Raw genomic sequence first — 16,092 nt, forward strand, 5'->3', positions numbered from 1 at the left:
TCAGTGGCTGGCTGTTTGATCACCTCTTCATGAGGGGGTGGAGGGCAGGCTTACCAGTCCTCAAAGTAAGACAATGCAGCCAGTCCTGATGAGACCTGATAGGATTCAGTCAGATGGAAGCCTTGGAGGTCCAACCCTAGCAGTAGACAGAGGGAGGGGCATGGGAGTAGAAGAGGAAGTGAAGGTGGTATTTGGAGGAGATGGGGGAGGGGGACATAGCTGGGATACAAAGTGAATAAACTGTAATAAGTAAAACCAAAATCAGATGTATATAGGCAGTAGATACAGACATATATACCAAAGCATAATATATTAACAGTGGCTCAGAGTTCCTCATCTTTCTGTAATACTGATAATGCAATCTGGGTCTTTATATTTATGCAGCTATCTATATTTGTAGCAATAAACTATTTATTATATGAAAAAAAATTCAGAAAATCAATGAAACCAAGAGGTGGTTCTTTGAGAAAATCAACAAGATAGACAAACCCTTAACCAAACTAACTAAAAGGCAGAGAGAAACTATCCAAATCAGCAAAATCAGAAGTGAAAAGGGGGACATAACAAGGGACACTGAGGAAATTCAAAGAATCATTAGGTCTTACTTCAGAAGCCTACACAACACTAATTTCAAAATCTAAATGAAATGGACAGTTTTCTTGATAGATTTCATTTACCAAACTTGAGGATTCTTAATCTAAACTAATAATCTTTTGATGATGTATTCTTTGTAAATGATTTTAAATTCTGTCCTATTTTTATACAGATTCATCATAGCCTAAAAGCATAAGAAAGCCACCATGACACCTAAAACTTCACTGATGCTCTTTGCTTGTACTGTATCATCTCAGAGCAACTGCACAACTTCTAAATCTCTTAGATTCTCAATTTTTATCTATCCACACCAGCATTGCCAAAACTATGAAAGAATGGAGTCTATCTCTTAAATGATTTCACTGAAGGAAGCAACAATTAGTCATGCATAGCAGCTTTAGGCAAAAGGGGGAAGAGTGCAGACCAAGGGCTGTGTGGTGCAGGCAACTGGTGAGACTCTCAAGGAGGTTTGTGTTGGAGGCTGAAGAATTATGGGAGAAGTATTGTCATAGTGCTGACAGTAATAAACTATGCAAAGTAGTCAATAAATGAGAAAGAAAATAACCAGGGTACTGAGTTGTGAGAGAATCCAGGTTAAATCTACAGCCAAAAATGTCATCAAAGTGAGTAACCAATCACTGGAGAAAAAGTCAACATAAAAGCTCAAGGACCAAATTAGATCTCTCAAACTGCAAATAAAGAGATTCACTCATGAGATGTTTCCATTGAAAATCAAAAAACATGTGCTCGCTTCGGCAGCACATATACTAAAATTGGAACGATACAGAGAAGATTAGCATGGCCCCTGCGCAATCGAAGAAGATATCAGAAGATGGAAAGATCTCCCGTGCTCATGGATTGGTAGGATTAACATTGTGAAAATGGCCATACTGCCAAAAGCAATCTACAGATTCAATGCAATTCCCATCAAAATACCAACTCAATTCTTTACAGACCTTGAAAAAAAGATTCTCAGCTTCATATGGAGAAACAAAAAACCCAGAATCTCCAAAACGATCCTGTACAACAACAGATCATCTGGAGGTATCTCCATTCCTGATCTCAAGCTGTACTACAGGGCAACAGTAATAAAAACTGCATGATATTGGCATAGAAACAGAAAGGAGGATCAATGGAACCGCATAGAAGACCCAGAAATAAATCCACACACCTATGAATACTCGATATTCGACAAAGAAGCCAATTCCATTCAATGGAAAAAAGACAGCATCTTCAACAAATGGTGCTGGACCAACTGGATGTCTACATGCAGAAAAATGAAAATAGATCCATATTTATCACCCTGCACAAAACTAAAGTCAAAGTGGATCAAGGACCTCAACATAAAACCAGATACCCTAAATCAATTGGAAAAAAAAGTGGGGAACAGCCTAGAACTCATTGGCACAGGAGACAACTTCCTGAACAGAACACCAACAGCACAGGCTCTAAGAGCAACAATCAATAAATGGGACCTCATGAAACTGAAAAGTTTCTGTAAAGCAAAGGATACCGTCATCAAAACAAAACGACTGCCTACAGATTGGGAAAGAATCTTCACTAACCCTTTATCTGACAGAGGACTAATATCCAGTATATACAAAGAACTAAAGAAGCTGAAAAGCAGCAAACCAAGTTATCCAATTAAAAAATGGGGAACAGAGCTAAACAGAGAATTCTCGACAGAGGAATATCGAATGGCAGAAAAACACTTAAAGAAATGCTCATCCTCATTAGCCATCAGGGAAATGCAAATCAAAACGACCCTGAGATATCACCTTACACCCATCAGAATGGCCAAGATGAAAAACTCAAGCAACAACACATGCTGGAGAGGTTGTGGAGAAAGGGGAACCCTCCTCCACTGCTGGTGGGAATGTAAACTGGTACAACCACTCTGGAAAGCTATCTGGCGCTTTCTAAGACAATTAGGAATAGTGCTTCCTCCAGACCCAGCTATACCACTCCTAGGTATATACCCAAAGTTCACTCAAGTACACAAATGGGATACTTGCTTAACCATGTTTATAGCAGCTTTATTTGTAATAGCCAGAACCTGGAAACAACCCAGATGCCCATCAATAGAGGAATGGGTACAGAAATTGTGGTATTTTTACACAATAGAATACTACTCAGCAATCAAAAAGGAGGAAATCATGAAATTTGCAGGCAAATGGTGGGATCTAGAAAAGATCATTCTGAGTGAAATATCCCAGAAGGAGAAAGACAAACATGGGATATACTCACTTATATAGACCTATAAGATATGATAAACATAATGAAATCTATACACCTAAAAAAGATAATCAAGAGAGCAGACATGGCATAAGATGATCAATCCTCGTTTAGAAAGACAGATGGGATGTGCATTGAACATATGACAGGAGTCTACTGAGCGCATCTGAAAGACTCTAACTAGCAGTGTTTTCAAAGCAAAGACTCATGACCAAACCTTTGGCAGAGTACACGGAATCATAAGAAAAAAAGGGGAGTTAGTCTGATGGGGAAAGGATAGGAGCTCCACAAGGACCAAATATATCTGGGCACAGGGTCTTTTCTGAGACTGACATTCAACCAAGGACCATGTATGGATATAACCTAGAACCTCCACTCAGATGTAGCCTGTGGTAGCTCAGTAACCAATTGGTTTCCAAAAGTGAGGGGAACAAGGACTATTTCTAACAGGAACTCAATGACTGGCTCTTTGGTCTCCCCACCCCCGAAGGGAGGAGCAGTCCTGTTAGGCCACAAAGGAGGACTTTGCAGCCAGTCCTGAAGATACCTGATAAAACAGGATCAGATGAATGGGGAGGAGGTCCCCCCTATCAGTGGACTTGGAAAGGGGCATGGTGGAGATGAGGGAGGGAGGGAGGGACTGGGAGGGAATGAGAGATCGGGACATGGCCTGGATACAGAGTTAATAAAATGTAACTGATAAAAAAATAATAATAAAATAAAAACAATGAAAAAAATAAAAAAGAAAAAAATAATATAAAATATTAATTAATAATAATTTAAAATAAAAAATTATTATTAAATTAACATCAACAAATTTGTAATAAATAAGTAATTATTTATTAATATGCATTATTAATAAATATAATTATTAATAAATAATCATTTATTTTATTAATAATTATTTTCATTGGCGATCTTATTAATAATTAATTTTTATTTTATTAATTATGGATAACATATATTTATATTATATATAAATATATAATATAAATGTATAATATAAATATGTTTTTATATTAATGCATATTAACATTTTTATTAATAATTATTTATTTTTACTAATAACTCTTATCAACATTTTTAAAAATTAATTATTTATTTTATTATTTATTCATAACATATATTTATATATAGATATATAATATAAATACATATAAATATGCACCATATTAATGCATATTAACATTCTTATTAATAATTATTTATTTTATTAATAACTTTTATCAATACTTATTAATAATTAATTATTTATTTTATTGTCCATTAATAATATATCAATAAATATAATTATTAATGACTAAATAATACTAATAATTAATTATTTATTAGTATGTTGTTAATGAAGATAGTTATTAATAAATAATTGATAAAATATTGATAGTAAAATAATATTAAAATAATATTAATATTAATATTCCTCCATTGCTGGTGGGAGTGTAAACTTGTACATTCCTTTTTTAAAGTAATCTGGAGGTTTCTCAAAAAATCATGAATAGCTCTATCTCAAGATCCAGGTATACCACTCCTAGGTAGATACCCAAAACATGCTCTACCATTCAATCAGGACATCTGTTCAACTATGATCATAGCAGATTTATTCTTAATAGCCAGAATCTGGAGACAACCCAGATATCTCTCAAGTGAAGAATGGATAAAGAAACTGTGGTACATTTACACAATAGAATACTGTTTGGCTATTAAAAACAAGAGTATTATGGAATTTGCAGGCAAAATGTAGAACTAGAAAAGGTCACCCTGAGTGAAGTAACTGAGAAGCAGAAAGACACTCATGGTGTGTACTCAATTATAAGTGGATATTAACCATATAGTACAGCATAACCATACCACAATTCACAGACCCAAAGGAGATAAGTAACAGGGAGGACCCAAAGAAGGGTGCTTAAATCACACTCAGAAGGAAATAGAAGAGATATCAGAAGTGGTTAAAGAAAAGGAACAAGGTAGGAGAGGGAGCATAGAGAGAAATGAAAGTGGAGATCAGACCTTGGGAGAGCAGAAGCAGGAGGACAGAGAGAAAATAAACAGAGTGGGGACATCTCTTTGACAAGCAGGAGACCTATGACAACCTAGAGGCTTCTGGGAGAATATGGGGATGATCTGGCTGAGACACCTAGCAGCAGGGGTTATGGAGACTGAAGAAGACACCCTCTTACTAGATAGGACCCCTTGTTGAAAGGGGAACACCAAGTAACCCACAAAAACATTGACTCCAAATTTACTCTATCTACAAGATGTGCAAGGATAAAGATAGAGCAGAGATTGAGGGAATCTACAACCAATGCCTGACACTATCAATGATACTTTGCTGTGATCACAAATAAATGCCCAGCATAGCTGTCTCTGAGAGTCTCCATCCAGCAGCAGATAGAAACAGATGCTGAGACTCACAGCCAAACCCTGGGTAAGGCATAGGGAGTCTTGTGGAAAAGTGGGGTCTTTGTGTGCAGAGATAGAAGTATCTGGAGTGGACAGGAACTCCACAAGAAGACCAAGAGAGCCAGCTAAACAGAGTCGAGAGCATCTTGTGGAGACTGAAGCACCAATGAAAGACCATGCATAACTAGGCACCCTATACAAATATAGGCACATGTCTCTAATCTCAGCACTTAGAAGGGAGACTCTGACTGATCTCCAAACTCAAAGAAAGCCTAGTCTACATAGTGAGTTTCAAGATAGCCAGGGCTACATGAAGAGACCTTTGTTGTGGTTAGTCTAAAAATATTTATTAACCCACTATCACAGTCAATAAAAGACACAGACAACTGATAGATTTTAGAATAGTCTTATATCACCTGGGGCAAAGTAGATAGTAACCTTCTAAACAACCTTTACTTCCAAGCCCCAACCCAGGCTGCCTTCCACCCATAATTCCATAAACACTTGCATATTCTCTCATATGTATAATTTCCTCCATCCATACCAACATATGCTTCTTTCAAGCTAAGCTGTGATAGCTCTCTGCTTTCTTCCTCTACCTCTTCCAGTACCTGTCTTTCTACCCAACATTCTTCTGTGCCCAAAGCCCAAGAACGATAGTCCCATCTACCTCCTTCTGCCCTGCCCGGGTATAGGTATACTAATCATCTAGTAATAGATAATTGAAAAATATTCCTCCACATCCCATGGTTACAGGAGATAGTTAAACATCATAACAATATCCATAGCATGGCAGTAACCAGATCTCAAGGCACTGAAATAGCATTTGAATACATAACACATGACTAGTCCTCAACAGACACTGGAGAGAGAGAGAGAGAGAGAGAGAGAGAGAGAGAGAGAGAGAGAGAGAGAAGTTATTAGGTCAGAGAAAAATGAAAAATCACTATCAATTGCCAACAAGCAATAATATTGCAAGGAGAAGTTCATACAGGGCCATTGGACAGACAGAAAAGCCTGCAGTTTGCATTGAATGATATGGTCTTTATGGGCTATATCAACTTAGTAGAGCCCTTTGTTCAGACCTGTGGTTCCTAAGAATGGATAAGAAGAGATGAAGAGGCAGGTAGAGCCAGAGCCTCTTCCCACATGTTTGTGTCTCACAGCATGATGACATTTGCTCCAAGGCTCTCACTAAACTTCCAGCATCAATGACAGAAAACAACTGCTGCTACTCTCTTGGCTGCTTTATAGAAAGAACCATTAATGCCAGAGATTCGAGGAAGAAAGTTGTGGTTTTTAAATACATTGTCTCCCCAAAGTCGGTTTAATTCAACAGGACACAATGATGCACAGTCATAAAAATCCTAGCTGGTGCTGATGAGATTGTTCAGCAGATAAAAAGAACTTGTACCAAGTCAGATGGACTGAGTTAAATCACCTGAAGGTACAAAACTTACTTCCACAATTGTCATCTGACCTACATATGTGCCCAATGGCATATGTCCCCCTTGGTTTGAAGTAAAATATAAACAATCACAACAAAGTCTCTAACATGGTCTTTGAAAGCAATAATGGGATGACACAGCTAAGGCCTTGGCAAATGATTTATGCTCTAGCATTAAAAAATAAAACTTCTGCACATGTAAAGTCAACAATAAAGTGAAAGTGTGGGCTTCTAAAGAGAAGTGAGTGGATGTGGCAAGGAGATAGTATTACAAATTTTCAGAGCACTGAATGTATTTCATGTAATGAAAATTCATTACATTCAGAAAATGTAATGAAATTTCAGAAGAGGTTAGGACACTGGATAAAACACCAAAACCCATTAAAAAACAGTGTGCAATGTTCTCAAGTTAATTAGAACTATAAGCAGTGACATTTAATGACTGACATGTGAAAGTACCTTCACAAAAGAGATGCCCATTACTACAGTTCTGGGCTGGTATTGTCCTTGCATAAGTAGGGCACCTTCTCCTAAAAAGAGTTGACTTGATGGAACTTTCCAGAATACTCACCCCCATATTTTTCCATACTTTTTATAGCATTCTGCATCATATTTCCAAATACCCTGGAAAGACAAACAGTATGAAATCCATTATTGTCCTGTATGCACTGACTCTTGTGCAGCCAGAGCACAAAAACCTCAAATCCCATGAAATCAGGTTTATTGTCTCTGACAGAGAAAAGTTCTTCTTCAGAGATGATTGAAGTATCACCAGCAAGATGTCTCAGTGGGAAAACACAGTGATAGAGCAGCACATCTTTCTGCAACCTCTGCATGCACACTCATAGACACAATTACCTACACAGACACAAGATACATACAATACACACATGGACATAAATTTGATGGTGATGATGATGAAAATGATAATGAAATTGTTTAAAGAATGTACAAGATAAGCGTAGAACCTTAAGAAGAAACCTGAGCCAACAGCAACACACGCTTTGCCACATGTCCTTTTGATGTGAGTTCAGGAACATCTATCTGGGACAATGACCATGGAGCAGGTAAGTCACAAATTATCCACCTAGAATTAAAGTCTACATGGTATATACTCACTTATAAGTGCATATTACACATATAATGTAGGATAATCATACTAAAGTCTGTACAACTAAGGAAGCTAATCAAGGAGGACGACCCTGTATATGATGCTCAATTTTCATTCAGAAAGGCAAATAGGATAGACATCAGAAGATGGGGAAACAGGGAATATGACAGGAGTCTACCACAGAGGGCCTCTGAGATACTCTACCCAGCAGGATATCAAAGCATATGCTGAGAATCATAGCCAAATTTTGGGCAGAGTTCAGGGAATCTTAGGAAAGAAGGGGGAGATACAAAGACATGGAGGGGCCAGGAGCTCCACAAGGAGAGCAACAGAACCAAAAAATGTGGGGTCTTTTGTGAGACTGGTACTCCAAACAAGGACCATGCATGGACATAACCTAGAACCCCTGTGCAGATGTAGCCCATGCCAGCTCAGTGTCCTAGAGGGTTCCCCAGTAATAAGAAGAGAGAGTGTCTCTGACATGAACTCATGGGCTGGCTCTTTGATCACCTTCTCCTGAGGGGGAGGCAGCTTATGAGGCCACAGAAGAAGACAATGAAGCCAGTCCTGATGAGACCTGATAGAATAGGGTCAGATGGAAGGGGAGGAGGACCTCCCCTATCATTGGACTGGGAGAGGGGCATAGGAGAAAAGAGGGAGGGAGGGTGGGATTGGGAGGAAATGGGAGAGGGGGCTACAGCTGGGATATAAAGTGAATAAACTGCAATTATTAAAAATAAATTAAAAATTAATAAAAGTCTGCATGGAACATTGAATTTTCATTCATTTCCCAGTAATTTTGTTTAATCATTCTTTCTCTAGTGGTTTTGCCTTTAATGAATCTTTAAAAGGAATAGGAGAAAAAGATTTCACTTTATAGTTAAGTATTTGAGGTGACTGACAGCCATCATCCTGTCTCAGATATTCGCAACTCAGACTCATGCATAGGATTCTGCCGTTAAAGAAAGAGAAGCAAGAAAATTTGAACACAGGGAACTTCCCAGAGACGCATACTCCAACCAAGGACTATTCATGGAGATAACCTAGACCCCCTGCACAGATGTAGCCCATGGCAGTTCAGTGTCCAAGTGGGTTACATAGTAATGGGAAGAGGGACTGCCTCTGACATAATCTGATTGGCCTGCTCTTTGATCACCTCCCCCTGAGGGGGGAGCAGCCTTACCAGGCCATAGTAGAGGACAATGCAGCCACTTTTGGTGTGAACTGATAGACTAAGATCAGAAAGGAGAGGAGACCCTCCCCTATCAGTGGACTTGGGGAGTGGCATGCATGCAGAAAGAGGAGGGAGGGTGGGATCGGGAGGGGAGGAGGGAGGGGCCTATGGGGGGATACAAAATGAATAAAGTGTAATTAATAAAAAATTTAAAAAAAAAGAAAGAAAAGCAGCTGTAGTTAAATTTCACAGGCAGGGCACGTTGCCTAGCACACTTAAGATCCTGGATATCATTCTCAGGACTGCAAAAACAAAACAGAAGCTAAAATTTTGTCATTGGAAGCTGGAGATATGGCTCAGCAGTTAAAAGCAGTTAAAAGAGGGTATGTGTTCCCAGTACTGATTTCCAGATTCTTACATGCATCTCTAACTCTGGCTCCAGGGAACAAAGCACCCTTTTCTGTCTCCTGTAAGTACTACACTCACATGCACAAACCTGCACACAGCCAAACACAGATACACACAAAAAAAATCTTCTTACTATATGAAGCAATCATTACCCAGAACCCATAGTGAAGCAAAATATTCTAGTTACTTTGGTTCTCAAGAAGATCCCAAGCATGCCATGAATAGTAAATGCTGGGGCTAGAACCATAGAAATAAGTTCAGAGGTTCAATGACTATGCAGAAAACTCCAGTATATGAAAACTTCCCCAAAATTGTGTATATTGGCCTGTTATAAGTGGATGCTTCAGAAATAGTCAACCAAAAGAAAAAAATGTTGAACATAAGCCCTGGTACAAAGAGAAGATTTTAAATCTAGTGCATACTTCAGTGTCCTAGAAGTTGGAAACCCCTTCAAGATTTTTTCCAAATAAGTGCACCAGTACCTTCTCAGAATCTACACTGCGTAAGAAACAAACTCTTCTTTGATTGTTCACAAAGTCAGAATATCAAGACTGAATGAGCTGGAGATCTTGGCACTTCTTATGTAGAAGTTTCAGGTTGAAAATTTAGATGTGTCATGTGATGTTTTGCTACAGGCTGTCTTGTGAGAGGGCATGTGATGTCTTGCTACAAGCTGTTTCATGCAAGGAGGATGACTGTCCACCTGAAAACACCTGTGTGTGAACTCTGAGGAGAGGAGATATATAAAAGCCCACAGACATCGAGATAACATTCTTTGGATCTACATCACTTCGCTGGTCTTCTGTCTTCAACACTTGACTTTCCAGAGACAAACATTCCAGAGAACTTCCTGGGGAAATCCAAATGAGGCTTGCAGCTCTCACTGACTTGCTATGATCTTCTGAATCATGCTGATCTGTGTTGTAGTTTGGTGTTGGCCTTTGGACTGGACTGCTGGTTTCAGGTCAATGAAGAGTGGACTTGCTCCAAGGAAATACTTCTAAAATATCTACAACCCCTTATTACTAATAACCTTCTTTTCTTTTCCTACCTCTGGATAGTGGGTGGAAGAGAGCCAAAAGTGTTGAAGAACCTTAAATAAAGTAGGTTTGTTGAAAATTCTAAGCCTAAACACTTCACTTACTGTGAATTTGAGTCTCAATAAACTGACAATAGGGCCAGAGAGATGGCTCCAAATGAGAAGCACTTGACACCAAGCCTGATAACCTGAGTTCTGTCTCTAGGACTAAGATGCCTGTACACACAGTATAATAACTGTTCTCTCTCTCTCTCTCTCTCTCTCTCTCTCTCTCTCTCTCTCTCTCTCTCTCTCACACACACACACACACACACTCACATTGTTAATTTGGCAATAGAGCCCTAGGAGACACACAGAAATTCTCTAGAACTATGAGAACACACAGTATGAAGGCCTGAAGTCTCAAAGTTTTCTCTCAAAGAGCACTTATTAGAATGAGCCATAATTGGCAATCAAGAGAAACCATATGAAAAGCTCAATCAATATCCACCTTGTAGTAATTCAGTACAGTTCCTAAAAAGGGCAGAGGTGTGGGCCCAGGAATTCCCTGTTTCTTAAAAACTCCATGTGTATGAGTCCCAAACCTATAAGGAGAAAGAGAGAGCCTTGTGACCACACACAAGAGAAACATGACCATAACCAAAACAATAAAACAAATCAACAACATGGCTGCCCCTCCAGTTTGCAGAGAGTTTAGGGAATGGTGAAGGAACCTGTGTGCATGGCATCACCCTGTTCATTTCTGTGCCTACTGAGTTTTGGTGGATCTAGGGTTAACACAAAAGTCAATCAGGCCTTATCAGGTGTAAACCTTATCAGTAAACCTCACCAAGAGGGAATAGAAGAAGGGTAGAGGTACCCAGAATATCTGCATAACATCAGTATGAACTTTGAGATTTAGTATCACTGGAGCTATTGTTCAGTAGTAAAGGTATTGCCTACTAGATATAGGTTCTGGCTTGATTCCCCATACCACCAAAAAAAATAAAATAAAATGCAAAATTAATTCCGTTGTCATTTCATTTGGGACCTTCAAGATGACACCACAGGGAGAGACACTGGCTGCCAGTATTGATAATCTGAGTTGGATCTCCAGGATGCACACAACATGAGGGAACTGAGTCTGCAAAGTTGTCCTCTGAACTACACACACACACACACACACACACACACACACACACACACAGTGATAGTGATGCCCCTAACCAAAATGAATAAAAACAGAAAATTTTATAATGTTTATACAAGAGTTCATTTCAAATTTTGCTATTACTTTTTAAATTTTTATTCTAGTGCCTGTGGAGGGTGTTGGATACCCTGGAACTACAGTTACTGGTGACAGCCAGCTCCTTGTTAATGTTCAGACCGGGGTCCTTTAAAACAGCAGCAAGTACTCTTAGTCACTGAGTCATTGTCTTTCTAGCCCCAGCTTCCAAAACCAGTTGTGACCTTCCAGACAATAGGTATGAGTATTACCCCAATCACTAGAACATGGTCTGGGGAGGAACTTTGGAGGTTACTCACCAGTAGAGGAGCATGAGACTGATTGCCAGGAGGACCCAGATTTCCGGGGAGAAAACTGAAATCAGATCCATCTTTGCTTATCTGTCAGCAAATTACTCCTATGTGTTCTCCCTCCTGCTGTGCATGCTACCCTTTGCAGGGCTTCCCTTCTGCCCAACTGTGCTGCAGTGAGCACAGCCTGCAATGTTATATAATGGGAAGATGGGTGGGGCAGAGCTCCAACCAGTAGATGGCTCAGCTCTGTTTCATCTGGACTTTGGTATCCTCTCCAACTTGACTGTTTGTAAAAGTTTATTCACAGCCTATAAACTCCTTTGAGTTCATATTCTGTGCAGCAATCAATAAACAACTGTGCCATGTGAGACCAAAAGCTCTTCCTTTCTATCAAAAATTCAACCAAATTTATTGATGTGAAATGCCTTTTCACCAAGGCTGTCCTCATCCAAGAATACCTGAAATAAAGCCAAAGTTGTATCAACCACAGATCTTTGCAGAATGTCTTTGTCTACCCATGACAGATACTTTGTCATTTATCAAAACTTAACTCAGGAAAATGTGGCAATCTGTCTGAGTCTGCCTGGACCTGGACCCCTAACAATAAAATAACTCCCACATATGGTCATCTCCTTCACTCTAGACCACAGTGAGGGTCTTCTTGTACATCTCCTTTCACAGACTGTGAGAATACTCTGGATGTGATCACCACTATACAGTAGCGTAGTCATTCAGACACACTAGTCAAGTGGGGTCAGGTCTCATGGATGAGTAAGTGAGGACAATTCAGTGTGGGTCATGATTTATGGATGTTAGAAATGAGATTCAAGGCTGCAAGTGAGTCCTGACAACTACGGGTCACAACAGAAGACTTACCAAAAGCTAATATGAACCATTATAAACCATTCTGTTCAGTTGCTAATATATTGTAGAGAAGGTGTTTTTTTTTTTTTTTTTTTTTTTTTTTTAGTGATGAAATGTTCTGAAAGTGACCAACTGCGTACCTTATTTAGCTGAATCAATGCTTCATATTGAAAAATATATGTTTGAAACCAGAAAGCTATTGCGGTTTGGCCTAAAATCTGAGCAGTTTCCAGGAAATCTTTGTTGGCATACTGGGTAAAACAACTAGATAAAACAGAAATTAATCTCTCATAACCTGGGCAGACAGTTTTGAAGATACACACATATCAGTCTCTTAAACAGTTCAGAGCATACCTCTCTGACATGATAACTTTGTTTCTTGGGGAAAATGGTATTGACTGTTGTTATCAGAAGTAACTTTTCATGAAGCAACTACTAAGAATTAGTTCACATGTTCTAGAGAAATAAAGACAGAACATTTCCTGAAACCATTAGTCTACCATGGGATTCATAATAGTCATTTTAAATACCTTTACAGTTGAGCCTGGAATAGAGAACTTTCACTGGGCACAAAATTATCCTTTTCTTTCCTGGTACTAACCAAAAATGGCTTCAGCAGTTTGTAGACAAACCACTGAAGTGTAAACATTCTGTAGTAGTCGGGGGAGAAACCACTGTGATGTCAACATTCCAAGGCTCAGGCCATAAATGACAAAGTCACACGTGTATTTTATTTCCTTAACACTTTTAAATTTAACAAGTTCTTTTGAACAATTTTTGCACTAAAAGTGTTTTATTAAATTTACATATTTACAATAGCATTTACATATATATGATAGCTATATAATATGATACAGTGAACAGTAAGACATTCCCGCTACTATAAGGATCCTTTATATTATTCTTCAATAGATACACCATCTGACATCCCATTTTGAGCACTGTTTTAATGGCACTATAGTATTTTCCAATTCTTCTTTTTTTGTTGTCTTGTTTGGTTTCTTTGCTCATTTTGTTTTTAAGATATATATTCAGGAATATATTGAATATTCAGCATATTTTACTTTTTCTAATAAATATAACTGAAGATTAGCTTAATATTTCATATTGTTGCATAGTATTTGAGGTTCAGACATAAGAGTTACTTGTGTAAGGACGTATATGTGTATCAACTATGGTGCTTTTTTTAAAACCATTTTACTAATAATAGATATATGGTTGCTTCAAATTTGGAAATACAATGGTTAAAATCATTTGTAATAAGAATTTTTTAAAGGGCATGAGAATGTAATTTTTAACTATATAACAATGAAGATGATGATTGGTTTACATATGATAATAATCTTTCTCTTTAGTGTCCTGAACTGTGGGACTTCAACAGCTTCCTAAAGGGAGGGTGGGGGTGGAAAGAATGAAGTAAGACAAAGAGACACAAAGAATGAGGCTAAGCCTGTTTGTCTGATCAAAGCCTTGTTTATTTGAAAATTTTACACAACTATGTAGGGAGAAGGCAGGAATGAGGGAAGGCTAATTTACTGCTGCAGAAGATAGCAAGAGTGCTTTATGGTTTGAGATACCTCCTGCAAGATACCTCAAGAATGTCTCCTTAATATATCTCAAGGATGCTCCAAGACTAACGAGCAGGTGTTCTTACATAAATCTATCACCCATGACCTAGGGTCCTAGTGCAGCTGTTGGTAACTTTTCTACTAAATGGCATTGGTTCCACTAAATGGCTTTGGCTCACTAATTGGCTTTGGCTTCAGTAAATAGCTTTGGCTCCTGGCATCTTCTAGCCTTCTTAAACAGTTTAAGAGGCTAGCAGGTAGATTTTGAACATGAGGTCTTTTGCAGACGGTGGGCATTAACCAGAGGGGGGAAGTAGTGACCTGATCCTCCCAAGGCGTTTTGCAGCCTTTTCGGGTGTCTCTTTGGGGAGGAGAGGAAGACCTCATCAACACCTGAGGGCATCCCCAGCAGGTTGTGGTTAGGGGTAATCAGACACCAACCTCTATGCAATCAGGTTTGCTTCTCAGGGGACTCAGAAGGGGGCAGTTGGACCCTCCCCCTGCAGTACTTTGTCTTGCACCCCTTATAGGTACCTAGGCTACATCAGGCAAGCATTTATCTGAGTATGCTGTTCTCATGAGAGCCAAATGCAAGTAGTCAAGACCCATGTGATAGACTGTCAGCAATCTTCCTTGGGCTCAGCTAAGCCTCTGTCAGCCAAATCAAGTCGGTGATAATGAACTTGTGTAGGTTTAGATGCCAAGGAGTCAATTTGCTGTTTTACAAAGCTAGTAAGTCTTTTAATGGCCCATGGGTCGAAAGATATGAGGAGAAGGAAACTCACCATGGGTCCCAAAATTGAAGGAAGGAAGGTGGTAAGCCAGGGAAAGGTTGAAAACCAATTATAAAGCCAACTCTCCTCTTGTTCTCTCTGTCTCTTTCTCTCTTCTAGGTCTTCCCTAACCTTATCCATGCTGTCCCTTACAATCCCAGTATAATCTGTGTAAAAGCAGCACTCTTCCTTCAGTGAAGCACAGCGTCCCCCTTGCTGAAGGAAAAGCAAGTCTAGCCCTCTTCTATTTTGTAGGACAACTTCAGACAGTGAGACGAGGGATTTCTCCAAGTTGGTGATGCCAATCTCCAGTCTCTCAACATCCTTGCCAATTGTACAGCAAAGGTCAGAGTAATGCTTGTTGGAGAGAACGAGAGAGGTTATACCCGTCCCAGCACCCACAGCTCCGAGGCCGAGGAGGACAATTAGTGTAATAGCTGTTATGGCCTCTCTTTTTGTTCTAAGCAATGCATGGTCATTAATGGGGTCCCAAAACTGAGCAAAATCTTCCCCAGAATAATAAGTCAGGCAGGGAATTAATTAGACAAGGACACAGATGGTAGTAAGATTGCTTTTGAGGGGTGGGGTGTGTATACAGGGAATAAGGCCATCACTGCAAGTCCACCAGCTGTTGTTGCCTGGGAGGATATAATTGGGAAAGGGGTTTGATGGTGTAATGGTTACATTACAAAGATGTCTGTGTTTCTGAAGAATACTATTGCCTATGCATAACTCAAGGCCAGAAACAGAAATCAACGTCAATCTAGCCTCAGCCTGTTGTGACCATCTGCATTTAGAATGGTCAGAGGAGTAGAAGATTTCCTCAGTGACAGCAATGCCTTCATAAAAGGGTGGGGCAGAATCATACCAAAGCCAACAGGACTCAGTAAGTTCAGGGTGTGTATGATTCAGGGCTAAAAAGGTATGATTAACAAGGTCTACATTAATATGGCGTGTATCA

At 39.2% G+C, this 16,092-nt stretch overlaps 1 protein-coding gene and 1 non-coding gene across 5 annotated transcripts in view; one reads left to right on the forward strand and one right to left on the reverse strand.

Moving 5' to 3' along the window:
• The window catches only part of LOC132650976 (zinc finger protein 120-like), an 82,944-nt gene extending 70,835 nt beyond the window's left edge, over window positions 1–12,109 (reverse strand). Inside the window, exons 1-3 of one of the 4 annotated variants that reach the window (XM_060376291.1) lie at window positions 11,933–12,109; window positions 10,899–10,992; window positions 7,248–7,300 (exon numbers count right to left, since the gene is read on the reverse strand). In XM_060376291.1, the coding sequence (XP_060232274.1) occupies window positions 7,248–7,300; window positions 10,899–10,992; window positions 11,933–12,003 (218 nt within the window). In that variant the 5' untranslated portion in view covers window positions 12,004–12,109. Of the gene's footprint in view, window positions 1–7,247; window positions 7,301–10,898; window positions 10,993–11,932 lie in introns of those variants that run through there. The other 3 variants (XM_060376294.1, XM_060376292.1, XM_060376293.1) reach the window with 3 other exon arrangements.
• On the forward strand, window positions 1,338–1,449 carry LOC132651022 (U6 spliceosomal RNA). The gene has a single exon (XR_009588973.1). It is a non-coding gene; the product is annotated as a U6 spliceosomal RNA (small nuclear RNA).
• Window positions 12,110–16,092: the final 3,983 nt, after the last annotated feature.

Source organism: Meriones unguiculatus (assembly GCF_030254825.1).
Source record: "Meriones unguiculatus strain TT.TT164.6M chromosome 13 unlocalized genomic scaffold, Bangor_MerUng_6.1 Chr13_unordered_Scaffold_37, whole genome shotgun sequence".
NCBI classification, from domain to species: Eukaryota; Metazoa; Chordata; class Mammalia; order Rodentia; family Muridae; genus Meriones; species Meriones unguiculatus.